The sequence below is a fragment of the Lampetra fluviatilis genome, chromosome 4 (assembly GCF_964198595.1).
Source record: "Lampetra fluviatilis chromosome 4, kcLamFluv1.1, whole genome shotgun sequence".
NCBI classification, from domain to species: domain Eukaryota; kingdom Metazoa; phylum Chordata; class Hyperoartia; order Petromyzontiformes; family Petromyzontidae; genus Lampetra; species Lampetra fluviatilis.
The window spans coordinates 25,273,256-25,293,886 of record NC_136278.1 but is presented as its reverse complement, the minus strand read 5'-3'; the positions used below and the strand labels follow the sequence as shown (position 1 = coordinate 25,293,886).

The following is a 20,631-nucleotide window of genomic DNA, read 5'->3' as shown; positions in this document are numbered from 1 at the left end:
AATTGTACAAATGTTTCTTTTGCATTCTCTAGAATGAATAATTTTCTGGCCTTCTGTCCAGAAAAACATATTTGCTGATGCCGACATTGAATGATCAACTGCTTTGAAAGACCACTCTCCCAACACAGTACAACTTTCTGTGTTGCATTCTTTTCACGATTCTGCTCAAAGTTTCGAGTGCAAATTTAGTTTGCTGCAACAGAACTCCCAATAACCTGCGGTGATATAGGAAAGGGGTACCGTATAATAATCCTATCATCCTCGGCAAACTTCAGAGGTTAGTCCCGTACTCTCTCTGACGCGGTGTACCACGGATTACAGGAAGAATTAGCCATGCAACTCCATTCATCTGCAAACATATTGTGGATGACAGAGGAAGTGTGGGCACGTGAAGAGTGGCTAAAATTAATCCACGATAACTTCACGGTCGCTTGCATTATGGGATGATTTGCAAACCAATTATTGGAACGCAGATTATGTAAGTTCTGCTGTGTGTTGCTTTGTTAATCACATACCTGTAGCATTGTCCATTTCCCACATGCATGAAGTAGCATCGGGTGAATACTAATTGGAAAATTGTATTTAATAATTTCATTTAATTGGTGGTACTGTAGGATACTATAATACATAGTACAAGTTTATTTGATTTAACCAGGTGAGAACTCAAGAAACCAGGATCGTCTTCTTTGCCAGTGACACAATAAAAAATACAGCAATGAAGAAAACTAAGACATCAGAATAAAAGCAGTTTCCTTGGTATTTTTGGAACAGTTATAATTACTTGTTCTTTATGATGCCATGTTTCCAATGCTAATGTACTATCAGATTCTACCTCATTGCACCCGTGCTATATCATTCATATTGTAGCAGTTTGATATGCTGAATTTAAAATCCAAACAAAGCAGAAAGATATTGCATTGTATACCATGCTTGACAGAATTTTCTAAATATGTTCGTCATGCATGCTCTTTGTTAAATCCCCCCTTTCATTGAGGTCGCTCAAATGTTACAACCAGAAATATGAACAACATCCATCCGATGACTCTCTTCTTTGAAATTGACAAGCTTGACTTATGGGTTGGAAATATAAAAAATAGATTTTTCTTAATATGTAGGGCATTGTAAAGTTGCATGCTCCTTGAGAAACTAAATGTTTGAGCCAATTGGTTGTGTAAGAAATACTTTATTTTTTATGTGGAGAGACCAGTATTTGAAGGAGACGTTGTTTGCTAATCTATTTTGTTATTTATATTCTGCACAGTGATGAGAAATTGTATTTTTAATTATGTTTGGCACGTTTTCTGGCACAACTAGTGTACATGGTATTGTAGGCAACATGTTATTGCATTGCATCGGGATGTTGTTTGTCTTTCTGTGCTCTTCGTTAAAAGCTCAGTTAAATTCCTTTATTTATCAGCAGGTGAGAGTCGATTGGATCATGACGTCCCAATTGAAATGAGGATTGAATTAAAAATCATGGGTCTGGTGGTATGAATGTAAAAAAAACAGTCCATACAAAATTCCAGATAATAAAAACTGAAATTTGAAATGCATTTATTTGCATTTTTTTACATGAATTTGGTATCACTAGCAATATAACTCATTTACTATTTATCATGAGTGAAATGCAGCTCTAATTATTGTAGTCCTTTACCCCTAACATTTGACAGCATTGGAAAGATTGTGTGTATGGTAAATGTTTTTGAGTCAGCCTTTTTCATCATAAATATTTAAAAAAATGTCCTGCTTGAAACAGATGTACACAGATAGCATCTTGCTATGCCTTCATTACAAGTTCCCCATTCTGTGAGCTTGTTAATGTCAGCCTAAATCAGGGAATTGTGTCTCAAGCCGATGAGCTGTTAAATGCATAAAACTGGATCTGTCTAATTATCTCATCTTGTCCTAATGAGCGGCCCATAGCAGCTGTTCCTTGCGGCTGCAGGTTGAACTGGGATAAGGAGAAAGCAGTTGAAATACTTTCAATGTGGCCTTATCAAACAACATTGACATGGAAATGACAGGTTGTCGACTTTTTTTTTACCTCCCTTCCTTCGCACATACAGCTGGGACATATGTTGTACGGAGTCCGGGGCACATGCCAGCGCATGTATTTCAGTGTTCCTGCCTTTCACCGGCACAATGTTGGCAATTACGAGCACTTGCCATGAGTGGAAGTGTGCATGCTAATGATAGACTTTCCGTAATCGGTTGCTATTTCATGCAATTCCGTGGCCTGCATCTGGCCAAGGTAATACGCTAACTACTGCTTATGTGTTTCCAACAGAAATGCGGTCAGCCACCCTTATGCTGCCATGAATTGTATTATTAACTTGTAGGGTTATTAATATTCTGCATTATTGAGCAGTAATTGGCCCTTGTGGTATCTCTTTTGCTTTCGGTTACATTGTACTTTCAATGTAGGCATTGCTTGGAATCCATACTAATTCGTTCCGTTGGTTGAATAATTGGCACCAAAACAATGTGTTCACCATCATGGGCTCATGTGCTGCACGCCCCCCCCCCCATCATGGATACACCAATTCATCTTGGTTTCTGAACTGGCATGGAGTAATTGTCATCCATAATCCCTGGCAGTCAATTTAATATTAAAGGATGTCTTAATTTCGGATTGTAATTTTTTGTTGTATTGATTTGCCTTAAGAAAATATTTATCATGGTCTTGGCAACTGCAATGTGCGTTGCATTTTGTTTTGCAGTGAACGTGGGAGCGCTCGCTTTGGTGTCAGAGTGTGAAGTGGGGATTTGCAAGAAGACCAGAAGAAATGTTCAACACTAAAAGGTGAGATTTCTGAGCCAATATGCATCATTATACCTTTAGAAGACATTAAAAGAATGTATCGTCTAACATAAAGAGAATAACTCGGGGTCCATCACAAAACAATTATAATGCAGGTTACCCAAGTATTAATTTATCTTTTGTCATTATTCAACCAATCATTAACCTCATAAATGTGTGTTATATGTGATACAGTATTGCGTGTGGGTTAAGAGGTGATGGTAGAATACATAATTTGCAGTCGGTGTAAAGTGTTACACCTTTTTTGCTATAAATTTAAAGCGAGCCATTTCAATCCCAAACACACTCAATGAGCGCGAGTTGTTTCATAAGGTGGCTACCATCCCATTTTCATTAAAAAAAAAATGTGTGTGCGTACAAATAAACAAAACGCCTATTTGTTGTCAAAGAATCGTATGCATTCTGTTCAATATAGATGGTAATTTCCACGGGGTTTGCATGGAGTGTGATAGAGCACGCGGTAAAGCAACGCGTACAATCCCTACCAAGAAATGGGGGGTGAGTTTCTATTGAGCCGTCCTTGGCTGCCTGCAGGTACCCCGAGATTGGATTAGGGCAGTTGTCCCTTCAGCTCATCCCATTGAATTGGGGGGGGGGGGGGTGGTGGGGGGGGTATTGCAGGCATTTGATTATCATTCCGTTACTAGCGGCCTGCTTGACAGCAGAATGGACGGCGCCACGTCTTTTGATGTATTTGTTTCGTGTGTGCTGCCTCTTGTCTCTCTGTTTGGCACGGTGGCAGTTTTCACCCCAGGACGTTCGGCGACTGCACATTGTGCACCAACGAACGTTTCACAATGCTGGACAGAGATGCATTCATTCTCCACATGAATAAAAAAAAATCACGGTTGGCAAATGTATTTCGTAGGTGTGACCGTAACAGTTTTTTAGGATCTTAATATCTGTTGCCAGCCTTGCCACTCGGCTCCAATTTAAAGAGGTACACATGTCTTTAACATGTGACCTTTCACAAATTAAAACATAAGACATGTCACATATGGCATGTGAATTCATGCAGAATACACTGGTATGCAGTAACTCCCTTGATTATCTGCATGTATCTGCTATGGAGGTGATTTTTAGAATGTGTGCAAAAGCACTACCCTGAATCAATTCAAATAATCATTTGCAGTTGCTAATATCTTAATCTGGCTAAGTACACTTCAAAGCATCAGCCAGATGTGTAATATGCAGAGACAACACAGACCAGGAGAAAGCTTTTTCCATTACAAAACAATAGCAGGGCCACAGAATGTGTGCAGAGAAGGCTCTTTGGAGGCGGGCCCTATGAGCCCGCCCCCACCACCTGACCTAACCCGTCCTCGACCCACAACCCCTCACTTTCATCTCTGCACCACGTGTGCAGGGGCAGTGTAGTTTAGTGCCACCTTGAGCAGAAAGTTAAAGTGGGATAGTGAAGGGAGTGGACTTAGCTGTGTTCTCACCCTATTTTGACCTGTTCTCTATCTGTACTTAGTTCCTAGTTGCCTGTCGCCTAAACGCATCCTCAGGCGGTACCATTGCGTCCTGGAGCTCAAATGCCTTGACCCGCATGTCAGGTGTTTTACCTGTTTGGGGTCGGGGTGTCAGATGAACACTTGCGGGTAGTGCAGTGGCCTCTGCTGATTGGGTGCCTGCCCTTACAGCTCCTGCGTAGATGGCTCCCATGTCACCGGGGACCCTCAGGTGAGCACGAGGCCACCGCTGGCTTGTCACGTGACACCCGGGCAGGTGGCCGGCACAATGTGCAGCCTCCCTGCGGTGCCGGATCGCGGCGTTCAGCTGCGGGCGGTGGCCTTCGACTTCTCTGAGGGCAACGCTCGCATTCACCGCTTGCATTCACCGCTCGCTCGGCTCAAAGTGAGCCATTATACAAGTTGTGTGGCTCTTCCAGATTCAGCCTGGGTGGCTTGACGACTCGCGACGCACCCTGGGCACTGCTGACCGGTGTAGGAGGTTGCCTGGGGCGAGGACAGACGCTTGCCGCCCGTGCTATGCCGTGTTCACGACGGGCGCGCGGACACCTCCCCGACAGGCATGGCACGTCTATAGTAGCGCCCAGCGTTGGCCACTCGCTAACGCGCAGGGGGAGGATGGGAGGCACTCTGACGTCTGCCACGTGGCCAAAGCATACGCAGGGCACGCGCATGTCTAGTGTCCCTGTTAGGGCGCCGCCTTGCATGATAGTGCATATTTAGTGATGGTCTCCAGGTGGGCCCAACGCAGACCCATTTCAGCACCCTCTGCATGTGTGGGCTGCCTGCTGTCAGGGCACATCCGACTCCGAGGAGCACCCCTCTGGCAGGACAGTGCGGGACCTCGATAGTGTGCTGCAAAAGGATTCGGACAAGACCACCATCGTCAGGATGGAGGAAGTGTTTACTGGTCCACGCTGCCCTTTGGCAGTTCCGTCATCTGTTCATCATTCCCGCACTGGTGTGCTGGGCCACATTACCCAACAGCGTAGGCGATGCGCCTGCAAGGCAGAGCGTGTGGGGGGCGATGCCATCCAACAATGCATGCTGCGTGCCTCTGCGGTTGTCGGTAAAGTGGAGGACCCTTTGTATCCATATCTTCAGAGCCATCAGGGGGCTTTGTGGAAGAAGAAAGCATACACCCATCTACAATTACTCAGGCTTTTTAAGAGTAGCTCACGGAGGGCTCCTGGATGCAGTTTAAAAGGCATGGCCTGCGCAAGCTTCGACAGCAAATGATGTGTTGTGAACTCTGCCACAGACGGTAGTCTTTTTGGTTCATCTGCTGACTCCGGGTCCAAGGATGCCACCCAGGTGGAGCGAGTCAGACGTTGGGGGCCTGTGCAGGAAACTTTGCGCTCACTCAGGAGGAGATGTAACTAAACTCAGGTCTACGAACCAAGAGCTTGAGGAGGTCGCGGAGGAAGAAATCCTCCTTTGAGAGAGACGGGCCAGTTTGCCACTCCTCCTTAGGCAGCAATGGGCAAAACTGGCTAGGGCCACATGTCCCATGCGCAAGCTTGCCACTCGGTATGCCCTGGACAGTAAACAACACCAGGGCCTTTACTGCAGTCCCATGCGTGGATGCCGCCATGGTCTCTAATGTCTTTCTGGGTCACCTGGCCCTGCAAGAGGTGAGCTCACAGTCTCTCGCTGACCCAATTGATAGGTCGCTCGGAAGGGAGTTCAGGTGGGGTCACCGGGCAGCCGCTGTGACAAATAGGCGTTGCCTCTTACGTGGTTTCCATAGGGAAGTTCATCCTCGACGCCATGCAGACATAGCGGCCGATTGATCGTGAGGACCGGGAAATTAATCAATCCTTCCATGACATTTTGTATGCCAGCAGGGACCTTTTGTCTGTCACTGCAAGCCACAGCAGTTGTTGGCAGAAGGACCATCTGGCTGCAAGGATCCAAATGGACTTTAAAGTTCCAGAGCTGTGTTGGGTGCCCTTTCGTTCAACGGGAAGATCCTGTTTTGTAAGGATCTGTCCGAACCTCTGAAGAGGGTCAAGGATGCCAGGAAGGAGGCCAATAGGCCCCTTCATCTCTTTTGTCCCTCTGGCTGCCCCAGCAAACAGTATCGCCACAGGAATACATTCTTCCATCCGACCTACTTGGCCAGATAGGTGCATCCTAAATATGAGCCCAGGAAAGTGGCCTGGGCGCCAGGCTGAGAAGTGACCAACTGCTACAGACAAACTTCAAAAGCACTGACAGGGCTCCGGAGAGCGGTCGGGTCCTCCCCGCCTCTTTTTAACATAGGGTGCCACGTAAGAGCGTTTCTGCATGCTTGGCGGCATTCCACTTCAGACGCCTGGGTCCTAAGCATCGTTCAGCTAGACTACCACCTCAATTTCAAGGTACTGCTGGCCTGTTGCGGATTCCAGCCTTTGCGACCCCTTGCGGAGCCCGAGATTGTGCGGGCACTGGAGCAGGAGTTGGCCCGCCTTCTCGACATTCAAGCTATCCACCCTGTGCCTCTCCACGAGCGAAGAACTGAGTTTTATTCCAGAATCTTAATGCTCAAAGAGCACTGGCAGATACAGGGGGATTCTCGACCTGAGAAAACTCAACCTGCTCCTTCATGTGCAGCACTTAAAGATGGAGTCTCTCTAATCCACCAGGGAAGTGCTGCAAGCAGGCGACTGGCTCATTTCTGTATATTGGCAGGACACATATTTGCACATTACCACTCACAAAATCGGCGGTACCTGTGCGTCTTTGTTCTGGGACACCCCTACGAATATCGGGGCCTCCCCTTTGGCCTTTCTGAGTTGCCTCATGTTTTCACCAAGGTCTTGGCAGCCCTCGTCATGCCTATCAGGGAGAGGGGTTTCACATCTACCCGTATCTCGGCAATCTTCTGAGGGCGCCTTCAGCCGCCAGACTTCAGGGGGATACGGCCATCGCACTATTTGAGTCACAGTTGTGTGCCCTCTGCTGAGTTGCAGCCTTCGGGCAGGCGGTGTGGCTGACACCTCGGGCCATTCAGGATTTGACGTGGTGGTAACGGAACTATTGCAATGTTTGGTTGTGGGTGTGCTATTACAAGCGGACTGGTTTAAAGTCTATTTATCCTCCTCGGCATGAAGTACATCTGTAGGTTTTAGTCCATGAGCACAAGACGCGTAGTGCATTGGGAGATAACGTTAGTATTGTACCATTGTCAGCTATTTTCAATTTCATTTTCCAACTGCAGTATCAGTCATTATATACCATTTCCTTAAGCTGCTACTTGCTTGTGTTGGACATGGCTCGGGCAAACCTTGTATAAACTTGTGTTTGTGGAAATGCATAATTGCATAGCGGTTTGCTTACCATACTGTAGTGTTAATTAAAACGTGTGCATATGTACGTTGAAGAAGGCTGTTAATGGGCATACCCCACAGCACGATTCCCTTTTCGTTTGGAAAATATTAGTTTTTAACTCTTTCACGGGCGTTATAGTTTATGGAAAGATGTAACCTCCTTGGTAACAAAGTTAATGACATGCATTGAAAATATAATCTGCATGACACTCAGGGCTACCAATTTGCATTCAAGGACGGCAATACGTGAATTATTATGACTGACCTAGCCCAGCTGAGGACATGAGTACCCAGGAGAGCATGTTATAATGTTTTCATAGAAGCACGTGGTGTACAGTTGTCCTTGGCTATATCATAACACTTTAAACAGCCTCGTGTCAATTGGATGTTTTACATTGCTAATACCCTACAATTAATGGAATGAATTATTTAATAGGGAATAAGTGTCGGGACCTAATTTGAATGTTGACATTCAGAAGTAAAGAGAGCTGGAGCAGGAGCGTGAAGGCACACAAGTCGGTTGTGATGAGATGTCAGGGTTTACGTGAAATGTATGGCCAAACTCTCAGTTTAATAATCAATTCATGATTTGTAGCTACGTCGGTTAAACTATATGTTTTGGCTATTCCTGTTCTATTTTGCCGTCATTGCCAACGTCGCAAGGCAAATCATCAATTCAGAACTCCTGCAGAGCATTATCACCCCTTCATAATAAAGAGTTGTCCAAGGAAGAAAAACACATTCCTGTGGAGGGAGCTGGTAGGAACGTTGGGTTGCTCGGTCAATGGCCAGGGTCGACAGCGGCGTCGTGTATTCCGCAAATATGCCCGACTGTGAGGGCGGGCACAAGCCGGCGTGAGTAGGTTAAACGTTGAGTTATATAAGGGCACCACGGGGTGACCAGCCCCTCCTCATCCAGCCCCACCCCTCTCCACCCTCCCCACCCAGCCCCTCCCCACCCTCCCCACCCAGCCCCTCCCTTCCCACCCAGCCCCTCCCTGCACGACGGACGGAGGGACACAATAATCCCCTGTGGGCTGGTGTAACCAGGAGGTTCCTACCAGTATTAACCATTGGGTTACCTGAGGTCCCATCAAGTGACTTCTTGTCTAAACAGTAGGGAGGCAGCAGTATCTTACCTGCTCTGCCGCCGAGAGTAATATTTGTTACACGAGTCAAAAAAATATTTTTTTCATTGTCAAAGCGTAAATGCATTAGCCTTGTCATTCTTCTGTTTGTCTATAATAGGGGTTCAATTAATATGATCAATATAAATAACAATTCTGTCTCCGCGTCTTTATGTATTTTTATTTGTGTGTTTCTGTATTTTTGTGAGCGTATGTGTGTTGTCTACAGGAATGTGGGGAGCGGTAGTGCAGTGGATTAGCGCACTGCGCTATGAACCCAGCGACCCGAGTTCAATTTCCGCTCATGGTCATCTCTGCCTTAAATGGATACCTGATGTGGCGTGTGAACATGAGCATTAGGGAGACAATGGCGACTGGGCGTGGTGCCAGCTTTAATAGTTGTTTGCTAACAGCACTTGCCCCAACGGTCTGTTACATTCTATGTGGGAGATCTTTGTTTTCACGTGTGGCACGTCATAAAAGCAAGTGCCGATGTTGCGCTTGCTCCGATCACAGCCCTTTTTAAATCCAAAAACGTATTGATAACAAGAGTAATAGGATTTTAGTTGCCTTGGCGACTCTTATTTTCTGCAAAAAATGTGCTGGTAATTGGATGCAGTTCTGGAAGATTAATACTGCGGGTAAGAGGAGATTTTGCGGACCCTGGAGCTCCCGTGGATAATTCACGATGTAACACGATTTTTGTTCCTGGGTAGTGTTATTTTCTAATTGCTTATGCCTCAAAAGTATAGAAACTGGCTATTATTCCCCACAAACGTTGCTTTTGTGACCAGGACTTTACGTGAAGGAATGACACAAATGCACACCGAGTTTTCTCATTGAAAATAGGTACATTTCAAAATATCACTGTCCTGGACACAAAAGCAAAGTTTGTGGGGAATAATAGCCATTCTCTTTACTTTTGAGGCATAAGCCATTAGGAAATAACACTTACTACCCAGGAACAAAAAAATATGTTTTTGTTACACAGTGTAAATAGTCTGTTCTGTATGCATGTAACTACAAAATACCACACTACAGGCTGCTGTGGTGTTACATTGACGAAGTTAATTATTAAACATATATTCCAATACAGTTATAACATTGACAATACAAGTGTTGATTAACAGGCAGTGAGTAACCAACCGTGAGGTTGCTTCAGTTGTAATGTGTGTGGAATGTTTATTTATTAAGCTGCTTATTATAAAATATATGCATTACAATAGACACAGCGAGAAATGTCCATGCACGTACTTACCAATGTTTAATAAACTTGTGGTATTTTAATAAGAACTCTTGAGAATCACTTTGCATTTATCCATGCAGTCATAGCCTAAAATAACTGTTGTAAGCTACATTATTTATTTATGTATTGTATTTTTAATTTGCAGTGCATTATAAACAGTGTGTTGACTTAAACGGATTAGATGTTTTAGAATGCAATAATTGCTGATGGTGAAGTTAACATTTTGTTCCCTATTTACATTTATGACATTCGCCAAGGGTAACCTGCACCTCTTATTTAACAGGCTGATCCATGGATCACTCTTACATTTAACTCAAAGTGGGTGCCACCAAAAAGAACAACCTTGATATAGAATAGTGCATCAAAAATGTGACATGCATTACTCTATTGCTGTAAATGTTTGTCAATGTGAACCTTGAGACTATTATTCGTTGGGTCTTTCGGTAAAGCCACGTAGATATAAAAAAATAAAAAAATATCACGACGTTTTGATCGCAACACAAGCAATCGTCTTTGGGTGAAAAAAATAGCGGGAGAGCTGCGGAGGCAGGATGTTATAAAGGTTTGAGGTGGGTGTAGCCCAAGAGTCATAAGCGAAGTGGGCGGGGCTGGTGAAGAAATTTGCATGTCAATGTAAGATCGGAGAGTTGAGCTACCTACACGACGACGAAGCTGCGAGGCGGACATTGTATTGTAAAAGATTAGCATGTCGATGTAAGATCGTAGAGCCACTGCCACATCAAGGAAATCGAGCAACGGTGGCTGTGTTAGTGAGACATTTAACCTGTTAATTTAAAGACATTTAACCTCTTAATGTAACACCACAGAGTCGAAAATAACTACTAAACCTCACAGCCAGTTATGACTTTTAACCTGGTTAATACCGTCCTTCCAATGATTGCTCAGTTTGTACCCATCTTCTCGGTTGAAATTGTGTCTGTGTTTATATATCTGGATGGCTTCATGAACGAATCTTTGCTGATAGCCAGTGGGTTTGCAGAGTACCTTCGTGTTGGAAAAATCATTTTCGTGTGTGCCCACAGCGTTATAACAATGATCAGCCACGGCTGAGGTATTGGTCCTACCGTGTTTCAGATCTGCCTTGTGTTCATGAACACGGTCCGAGACATGTCGCTTAGTTTCCCCAAGACACCTCTTAGTTTGTAGACGCCAGGGTATTACATGTCAGGGATCACATCCTTCACAGATGGGATCAGATCACGAATTTTATGTACTGTGTTGAATCGCACCTGGATCTTGTGTTTGCTCATGATTTAGCAAATATTTTTGGTGACCCCTGCTATGTATGGCAAGGTGATGGTTTTGATTGGTTCCTCAGATGGTTCTCTCCCAACGGTTGGGGTGAAAGCTTTACAGATTGTGTAGTCTGAATATCCATTCAATAATTACTAGTATAATTTTTTTCTACGTGGCTTTACCGAAAGACCCAAAGAATATGAATTCCTGCAGTCACAAAAGCTTTAAGTCTTTAAGACCTTTCTTAAAAAAATAGTCAAGGCACTGTACCACTGTTGGTCTCCATCTTCTTGTTTTTGCCTTCGGTATTAAACTGAGATTATTTAGATTATTTCGCTGCTATAAATTTCAACATGATAAGCCACTTTGTTGAGTTATAATTTGTGACCAGAATAAGTGAACACCTCCGTGGGCTTTGCCTGGTAGGATGGGGATGGTTTCGTTTTTTGTATGGTTTTGGGTCATTTGTTTACCTTTATTGAACTTTGCACTACTATCTTGTTTTGTATTTTGTTGTTGTAACGTTCCTACCCGCCCTTACAGGGCATCTGTGAAAAAAGAGCTTCATAGCTCATCGGAATCCCCCAGTATAAATGATTCCTATACTCAGTAAAACGTGGATCACGCAAAGTTTCTGTGTAAAACTATAAAAACAGTTCCTATAAAATGTTTTTTTTTCCGGACATAGTGTGATAATGTGTGCAAAGTAAGGTTTTGTACCTTGGTAGGTAAAAACGTGTTTTTTTATATGTATGGCAGCATCGATGATGAAAAACACTGCAACTGTTATAGGAGGAAAAGCAATTGGTTTTTACTTTAGAATACTCATTGTGGGCGGTATGCCGCCACTATTTGCGGCTTTGGTTAGCATATATTGCGGAGCTGGAAACCACTACTGCCAACCTCTATCGTCGGTAAGGAACAAGCAATCATTACTGGCATCTCAGCAATCATATATTTGAGTGTTGGATGGTGATTATAGACCACACACTGCAATGGTAGCTCAGGACGATGAAAAACAAATAAGAGCTTATCATAAATGGGATTTGGTGGTAATAAGCAGCTGATCCTTTGTGGCCTGTGATACTGCACCTAGCTATTCTGTATTCTCAAGAGTCGGGTTACCAGATCTCTCAAGCTACATGTGCAATCACATCTAAAATTAAAGGTTTTATGGCAATTACATTTTTACATGCAGTATATTATTAGAACTTGAATGGCGCTAACGTTTTCATTTTCCTTGTCCGGAAACATTGCTATCATAGTATTTAACACGTGTTTTAAAAGAGTTGCTGTCAACCTCATTTTTTGCAGTACTGTAGTCGATTCAAATTCAAAAGATTTCTACATTTAATCTTCTTATGGGACTTGAAATGTAAGATAAATTGGTGCAAGTGCTTTCCCAACAAAGTGTTAATGTTCCTAAGTGTCAGTTAAGAAATGGCTTTCCGTAATCGTCCCACACAGCCACACTAATTGTAAGCGTCTAATCCTTTCAATAAAGAGGAGATATGGGTTACGTTTATATTCTTGTCAACAGTGACGTGTATCCCGTCAGGACAGCTTGCGAAGTTGGAATTTTCCACGTGCCGTTTTTCATCAAATACGTGACCGGCAAATGAGCGTTTTGATTATTTTCTTTTATGGTTAGCGCACCGTACTCGCAGTTCACCGGTTGCTGGTTTGATTTGATCTCCTGGCGTGGCAGTTGAGATGGCAATCACATCCCTTAAATCCTCCTCCGGCCTCTGTCCACACCGCAGTGTAAATTGGGTGCACTGTAGTTAGGTGATCGGCATGTCGCTTGTGGTGGGATCAAGTGTGGATAACCCCCACCACTTCCAAACATCTAGTAAGTGTAGACGAGTCGGCCAAATGTCCTCTGTTGGCACCTTTACACAAGACCTGTTTTGTGATAATCACCATCTATGTAAACACACTTGGTGGCACCTACTACACTTATAGGTTTACGGCAGCAGAATTTATAAAGTGTTTGCAAACACAGTCTAAAGTGGTCATCATGATGTATTTATTTGGTGTATATGAGTTTGGGCTGCAGGCATTATACTCAGTCTTATTTTTTTTTATTTAAAGTTCCTCTAATATCAGGTAAATGTTTGATTCATGGTGAGTAATGAATATTGACACCAAACTTCTTGCCGACATTGATATATAGCTTGTAAGCAAGCCTGGGTGTACAGTGGCTCCTAAGCTTATAATAATTGATTTGCAGTGCTAAATAGGTCTCATCATGCTGCTCATTTATTATGTAGAGCTGTAGGAAGAACCCATATTATGCGGTGATACTGCATTGGCAGTGCTGCACAATCACAAATAAACTCGCATTCATAACACCACCTTAAAAGGAAATATTTATTAGGCAACGTTTCAGGCAATGACCCGTATTCATAGCACATAGAGAGGCCAGAGAGACAAAGTGGATAAGATTTGAAGACTGTAATACAATCAGGGCCTGATAAGAATATAGAAATACTATTTCCTGATGAACAGTTTTTAAATTAGCATATGAATGATTACCTATTAGAAGATATTGCTAAGTAGATACTTAAATATAACACGTTTCAAATTATCCTATTCCTCTACCTTGCGTGCATGGTTCACGAATTTTAAATATTTTAAATTCTCCTTGATCTTATTGTTTTTTCAAAATTTAGTACTATTGGTATGGTAGTTGTCTGTAGGGAATTATACTCATGAATATTTTGTTTCCCATACTGCAACAGGGCTACCCATAATGCAATGTGCCAGCAACATTTAATAATTTAACTTTTAATACAAATGAGTTTGTAAATCAAAACATGTTTCATTATAATTGAAAGGTTTGTTACATATTATCTACTCTATTAGTAGATAATATGCAAAAAAACTCTTTCAGAAAACATTTTCTAAATGTCATTCTGATCAGGCCCCATGGTTTATCGTGCAGTATCCAACTCTTACCCATTGTTCTCTCTATGTATGGGCTCTGAAGGAGGGGCAATTCCCAACATTTCACCTGTTATATATGTTTTGCTTTTAAAAGAGTAAAATTGTTAGATTTGTTTCTTTTGCTATTTGTGTAGAAAATAAACCTCTTGCCCCATTTTTTATTCGTGGCAATTAGCACGATAATTAATAACAATTTAATAGATAAATTAAATTGAAGAAAGATGCGTCAAAGGCTGGCTTTAATAAGGACTGCCTTCTAGTATGTTTATCCAGTGAGCCCATTCGTAATCAGACGTTGCCTTGCTTGCATTCTTTAGAAGATCTGACACTTGCGCTTGAAAAATATTTCACTGTGTGATGCGTAATTAAATTTCTGGTGTAAAATTTCCAAATTAAACTCGAAATGTCGCATGCCTTTACAAGCATAAAGGTGCCATTATTAGGCGAGACTCATCAGACACGTTTATTTTATTTTATACATGCTGCTCTTCGTCTAATATTAGAAGGCATTTTACATGTTTTAATTAAAGTTGCATTTGGAATACTAAAATAGGAAGGAGAAAACATTTTGTATGAAAAGAGTATCTGTGTCATTCGCAGTAACTGAGTTGTCAATGTACTGTTTCATAGCTGGGTAGTGTATTTGGACTTGATTGTGTGAATAGTTTCCGACTTTATTCGCTTTCTACAGAGCCTGTCCCGCTATCTATAAAGGCTTTGTTGCAAGTTGGAAAGCAAAATATGACCAGCTTTGCCACCTTCTCACGTACAATATAACAAAATCAATGGACTATTCACTCCCAACAGTACTGTCCCCATGTAGCCATGCGTACTTCAAAGTGATGCAGTGTGGTCCTTGTTCGGCTATTATTGACTTCCTCACCTCGGTGTGAGCATCTCCAATTGTAACCCTCACCCACTCCTTCCCCTTTTGATAAAAGTGTTACGACAGTTAAACTTGTTTTGAGTGTCATTGTGTGCTGCTGTCATGGCAAAGCTACATATTCACAGAAAGTGGCACGTTCGTTGTCGTTTTGTCAACTATGTGGTGTTCACATTGACGCCGCTCGCCGGTATTGAGCCACACTGCGTGTTCGCAAGTTGCTAACGTACGCTTTGTGCTTCACTTGCATCCACAGGTCCACGTGTATTTTTTTAATTTTTGCCTCGATTTAGTTATGCCCATCAATTTACATGTACTTGTACACAGTTAAAGATTTTCTTTTAAGCATCTACATTTTTTATGGTGGGGCCATACTGTATTGACACAAACTAAACCTCAACTGACATATTTTTTTCGCAGATAAGGCCCACTGAGCTATAGATCTATTTTTCAGAAGAACCTGGCCATAAATGATAGCTCGACGATGTGGCTTATGATGTGGATATTTTTAGCAGCCAAAAACTCTAAGGGCATAATCTTCTTGGTTTTTTCGGTAAAGTCACGTAGAAGGGAAGTAATAAAATAATAAAAATAAAACATAAACATGTGAGAATTGTTTAATTTTATTATGTTTTATTTTTATTATTTTATTACTTCCCTTCTACGTGACTTTACCGAAAAAACCAAGAAGATGAATCCCTGCAGTCACGAAAGCTTTAAATCGAAATCTAAGGGCATAAATTTTGACTTAAAACTTTCGCGACTGCAGGAATTCGTATTATTGGTTCTTTCAGTAAGAACCAAGAGTATATACTTTAAAGGCACGTTTCTAAATGTGGAGGGAAAAACCGGAGGACCTGGCGAAAAATCCACGCGACCACGGGGAGAACATGCAAACCCCAAATATACAGGCGTCAGTCGGAGTCCAACCCACGACCTGCATACCAATCGAGGTAGTTAACATCTCACCAACGTGACGCCCCATATTTCCTCAATCTAAGTAGACCTGTTCACAATGTATGTTTGTTTACGTTTGTATGTGGAGTATATTTTTTTAGCTGTGCATTGCTTAACAAATCCGCACTTCAGTGGTTGCCACTGTGACACGATGAGGCTGTAACTTGTTGACCTGCCGTGGATGCAGTGTGAGTTGTCTAAAGTAGGCCAGGTAGCACCTAATGCACCACAACAGCTAATTGGGCATGCAGTCATTTTTAATATTACTGTGCCCTGCTCAGTTTGAGCTAGCACCTAAAAGCAAAAATCCATATTTGATTTCCTGGAAATTCATGTTCATATTTCCTCGTTTCATTATTGAGTAGCTTGAGGAAGAACATTTACTTTAAGGTTGAGGCTTGGTAATCAATGAAAATTAAAGGGCATAAACCCACATTACAATCATCTCTTGTGATTGAAGGCACTAGGTAAATTGTAACATTGCATATATGTGATAGTAAATACGCAATAAGAGGTCCTTTGAATTATTTTACACTTGTAATATACTCTATACATTAGTCTGTCTCTGTGTGTGCATTGAAATGTATGGCTAATGCTTAGGTAACATGTTTCAATGCCAATTGTAGTTCATTCTGACCAGTTGGTATCAATCTGGATACCAGCTGGCCAGTATCACCAATGTGCAGCCAGCATGTACAGAGCAACTAGGCCTCAGCTATACAGAGAGTAATGAAGTGTGGCATATGCATCCAGGCCACACATGCCCGAACCAGATTCCACTCGGCTGTCCAGCCCACATGAGATCTCCATTCTTGCTTTTGAAGGCCACTCTGAAATTCAGGTCGAATCAGACCAGTTCCGTGTACTAGGTATGAGTAATGCAACTTAGTAGTGATTCCGTCCTCCTGGAATCGGCCAGAGTCGCCATGCTGGACAGGTGGAATTTGAGATTTACCTCCGCTGAACAAAAGGGCAGTGACATGGCCCAGTGGTAGAGCGTTCGCTGCTTATTGCAGGTTCCAGGTTTGAATCCGGCGAGCTTCCCTGGTTAATACTGTAGGTGTATTAATTCTAAAAAATACTATATTCTTGTTTCTTTCGGTAAAGTCACGTAGATAGAAAAATTATGATAAAAAAGTGAATAAAAATAATAAAAACACTAATGTAGACTGTAGCCTGGTTCTTCATCAGAGTGATTGTACTGGCAGTCTATAATATAGACTGTAACCTGGTTATTAAGTTTGGTGAGTGTACTGGCAGTCTATAATGTAGACTGTAGCCTGGTTCTTAACCTCGGTGGTTGTACTGGCAGTCTATAATGTAGACTGTAGCCTGGTTATTAAACTGTGAGTGAGCGTACTGGCATTTCACCAACAGCCTCGTTACAAAAATGAACAGTATCATCACTGATTCAGCTTCATGAATTGAACAGACCAAACGGTTTTCCTTAAAACCTTCTGCTGCTAGCCCACCCAGATTATATGGCTTACCAAAAATCCAGATATCGGGCCAGTTTGTAGGTGGGTGAGCTAATGGTGGAGACGACGAGACGAAGGGGTGTACCTTCTTTATGGATTTTTGGTAAGCCATATAATCTGGGTGGTCTGTTCAAATAATGAAGCTGAATGAGTGATGCTACTGTTCGTTTTGGTAATGAGGCTGTTTGTCGGATCTCTTAATGTTTGTGTAGCTACCATCATTAAGTAGGTCCTGAATTTTGTTATTGTACACGGTTTTGTCCATGATGACCGTGGCATTGCCCTTGTCGGCTGAGAGGACGACAATATCATCCCTCTTTTTCAATTGAGATTATTTATTTATATTAACTTTATTTTTAACACGTTCCTTCGGAGTGGGCAGGTAGGAACTTGGTTGGACAGCGCATTCGTGCACGACAGAAAGCTCGCGGTCACGTGACGCACTTCAACCAATCCGGGAGCGTACATGTTCGGGAGGGGGCTATGCACGACAGACAAATAATCCCTGGTGGGCAGTGTGGAACTGTTGTTCCTACCTGTATTATTATTTTTCTATCTATGTGACTTTACCGAAAGAACCAAAGAATATGAATTCCTGCAGTCACGAAAGTTTTAAGTTATAAAAATACTCGTTGTTTACGTCACAGTGGAAGTCATTGACTACTTTGTGTCATTTAAAAAAAAAAGTAGGCCAATGTGTGCTGGCTACCCAGTCCAAATTTTCCAGAGTTCGAAAGATTTCCTTTAAACTGCCCGATCATCGCTCCATTCAGGCAAAATAATGCAATGCCTGGGTAGGTGTGGAATCACCTTGTTGGCGCACAGAGACAGCTGCTGCTAGGGGGTGCACTCTCAAATGTTTCGGATGGGATGCGATGTAAAGCCCTCTGCCAAAAAAAACAAATCGTATATTGTTTTTATTACCGCAATACACGTTCTATTGTATGAATTGTCCATCGCACAATCCCTCTTTGAATCTGGTTCAATAGAATGGAGATTTTAATCTGGAAATCGCCCGTAGATATATCATTAATTACTGGATGCGTCTAAGCTGGAATTGTTGTAATGGGATACAATTCCTGCACGGAGTCACCAGCTCGAGTGTGTGGCCTGCTTGCATGCTTATGTTATCCCAAGGGGACAGTGGGTGGGTGAATTCAGTGTGCACATGAATTTATGATTTGGATTTGAAGATGTGCAGCAGTGGAGAAAATGATGCCGACATTGAGGATGTATTCATCTGGCGGTTGGATGGAGGCTTTTGATAAACATTTAGAAATATTTTTTTAAATATTGCATGTCATTTATGAAGTGATTTATAGCACAAAATTAAGTGATATATTCTACCATGAGTGTGTTATATTTATATTTCTAAAACATTTGAGATTTTCTTATAAAAATAAATAAATCTCCTAGTGGTGTCAAATTTGCTGTAAGAGCAATGCAGGGTTTTGCAGGGTCCCTAAAGATCTGCTTGGCTTTTCCGTGTGATCTGGTCATTGCCACAGTGGATGGTGGTGAGTGTCGTACAAACTGTTCTTTTGATTAATAATCCAATTCCAGTATACGTTGCATATGTACACCAATGGTATATACCGTACAATACATGGTGGGTGATGAATATACACTCTATCATGTGTGTCATTGTCCAGATACGCACATAGTCATGTTTAACCATATCTATCAACGTGCTTTACTTATAATATTATCCAAACATATAAAAACCTCAATATGACTGGGATTAGGATTGTGACACTTGATTTAGTATACGATTCTGAAGCTATCTTTGAAGTCGTATATGTGTACGTATTAATGTATTTGCATTCGAGGTGCAACATTCAATTCATTAATTTCAATTTTGTTAAGCTCACGATACATATGCAATATAAAATCGCGCATGTGAGAATTTATATTTTTTCAATTGTGTGTGTGCTGTATAGAGAAGGCGGCTGAGCAGTGGTTAGTGCCACTGCCCTGTGAGCCTGGCTCATATCCAGGCATTAATATCATCCAGTGGCAAGCGATATCTGAACCGGTTCTTGCCCCACCTCGTCCACCAACCCCGCACTGACCAGCATGGTGAAGTACGGTCATACAACCGCCCCCCATGATCACAATTATGTGGGGAGACACTTTTGTCCAGCAGCGCATTCACACGGGGCTGTAAATAATTTTATTATTTTATAATTCATGATTACTGTGAATACATTATCACAGAGAGAACACAATGCCAAAGACGTGTGAAATGTTTTAAAAATAACTGTTATAATTGCATTGCAAGTAACGTTGAACATTGAAATTAGGGATAATAATTTGAGTGCTGTACATTTTTCTTAAATAGCTATTAAGCGAGGCATAATTGCTTAGAATTATAGCTTCTCACTAGCTTTACTTCCCGGCTTCGCCCGGGACTTGGATTCTTGTCTTGGATTAATACACGGCTTACGCTGAGGGTGGGGGGGGATGCGTGACGTCAGCAGGCACACTGCGTGATGCTGCCGCATGCGGGTGACATCACATGTAACGTCACCGCTCACTTGCCGTGCAAAATATTACATCCATTATTGCGCCCCCCCCCCCACCAAATTACAAAAGTTTATTTTTATATTTTTTGTATTGTGTACAGTCTAGAAACTACTCACATGCCAAATTTCAAGTTTGTTGCATGTCAGGAAGTATGCTAAACATTTCGAACAGACACACATATTCACAAATTTCCCTTTTATATATAGATAATCTTGTAGCAGATGCCACCTTTGATGTGTGGCTTGTGTGGTAACCCTGTGCACTATAACCCCACTGCAAGATGTCTAGGGCAGTGGTTCTCAAACTTTGGGTTGCAACCCCAAATGGTGTCATCTCATCAGAGGATGGGGTCACAAATGCAGTAAAATCCGGCTAATCTCATGCTCCGAAATGTAAAGTTTTGGTCAAATAAAGCAAAACGAAGGCATAGAAAGAGAAGTGTCAGCCATTTCTAACGGGCAAACTCTTGATTTTTGCTTGGGGTTAAGCCAAAACATCTCCACCAATCAAAGCTGCATATGATATGAGTACAATCATACAGCTTCCTAATTGGTTGGAGATGCTTGAGAAGTTTGGAAATTGCGACTTTGTTTACGTCTGA

The 20,631-nt window shown here is 42.3% G+C and overlaps 1 protein-coding gene across 3 annotated transcripts in view; it reads left to right on the top strand.

The window, feature by feature from the left end:
* Positions 1-20,631, top strand: part of LOC144931686 (oxidation resistance protein 1-like) — a 151,639-nt gene that overhangs the window by 63,313 nt on the left and 67,695 nt on the right. For 2 of the 3 annotated variants that reach the window (XM_078855842.1, XM_078855841.1), the window contains exon 3: positions 2,721-2,803. In XM_078855842.1, coding sequence (XP_078711968.1) covers positions 2,787-2,803 — 17 coding nt within the window. In that variant the 5' untranslated portion in view covers positions 2,721-2,786. Of the gene's footprint in view, positions 1-2,720; positions 2,804-20,631 lie in introns of those variants that run through there. The other variant, XM_078855845.1, reaches the window with a different exon arrangement.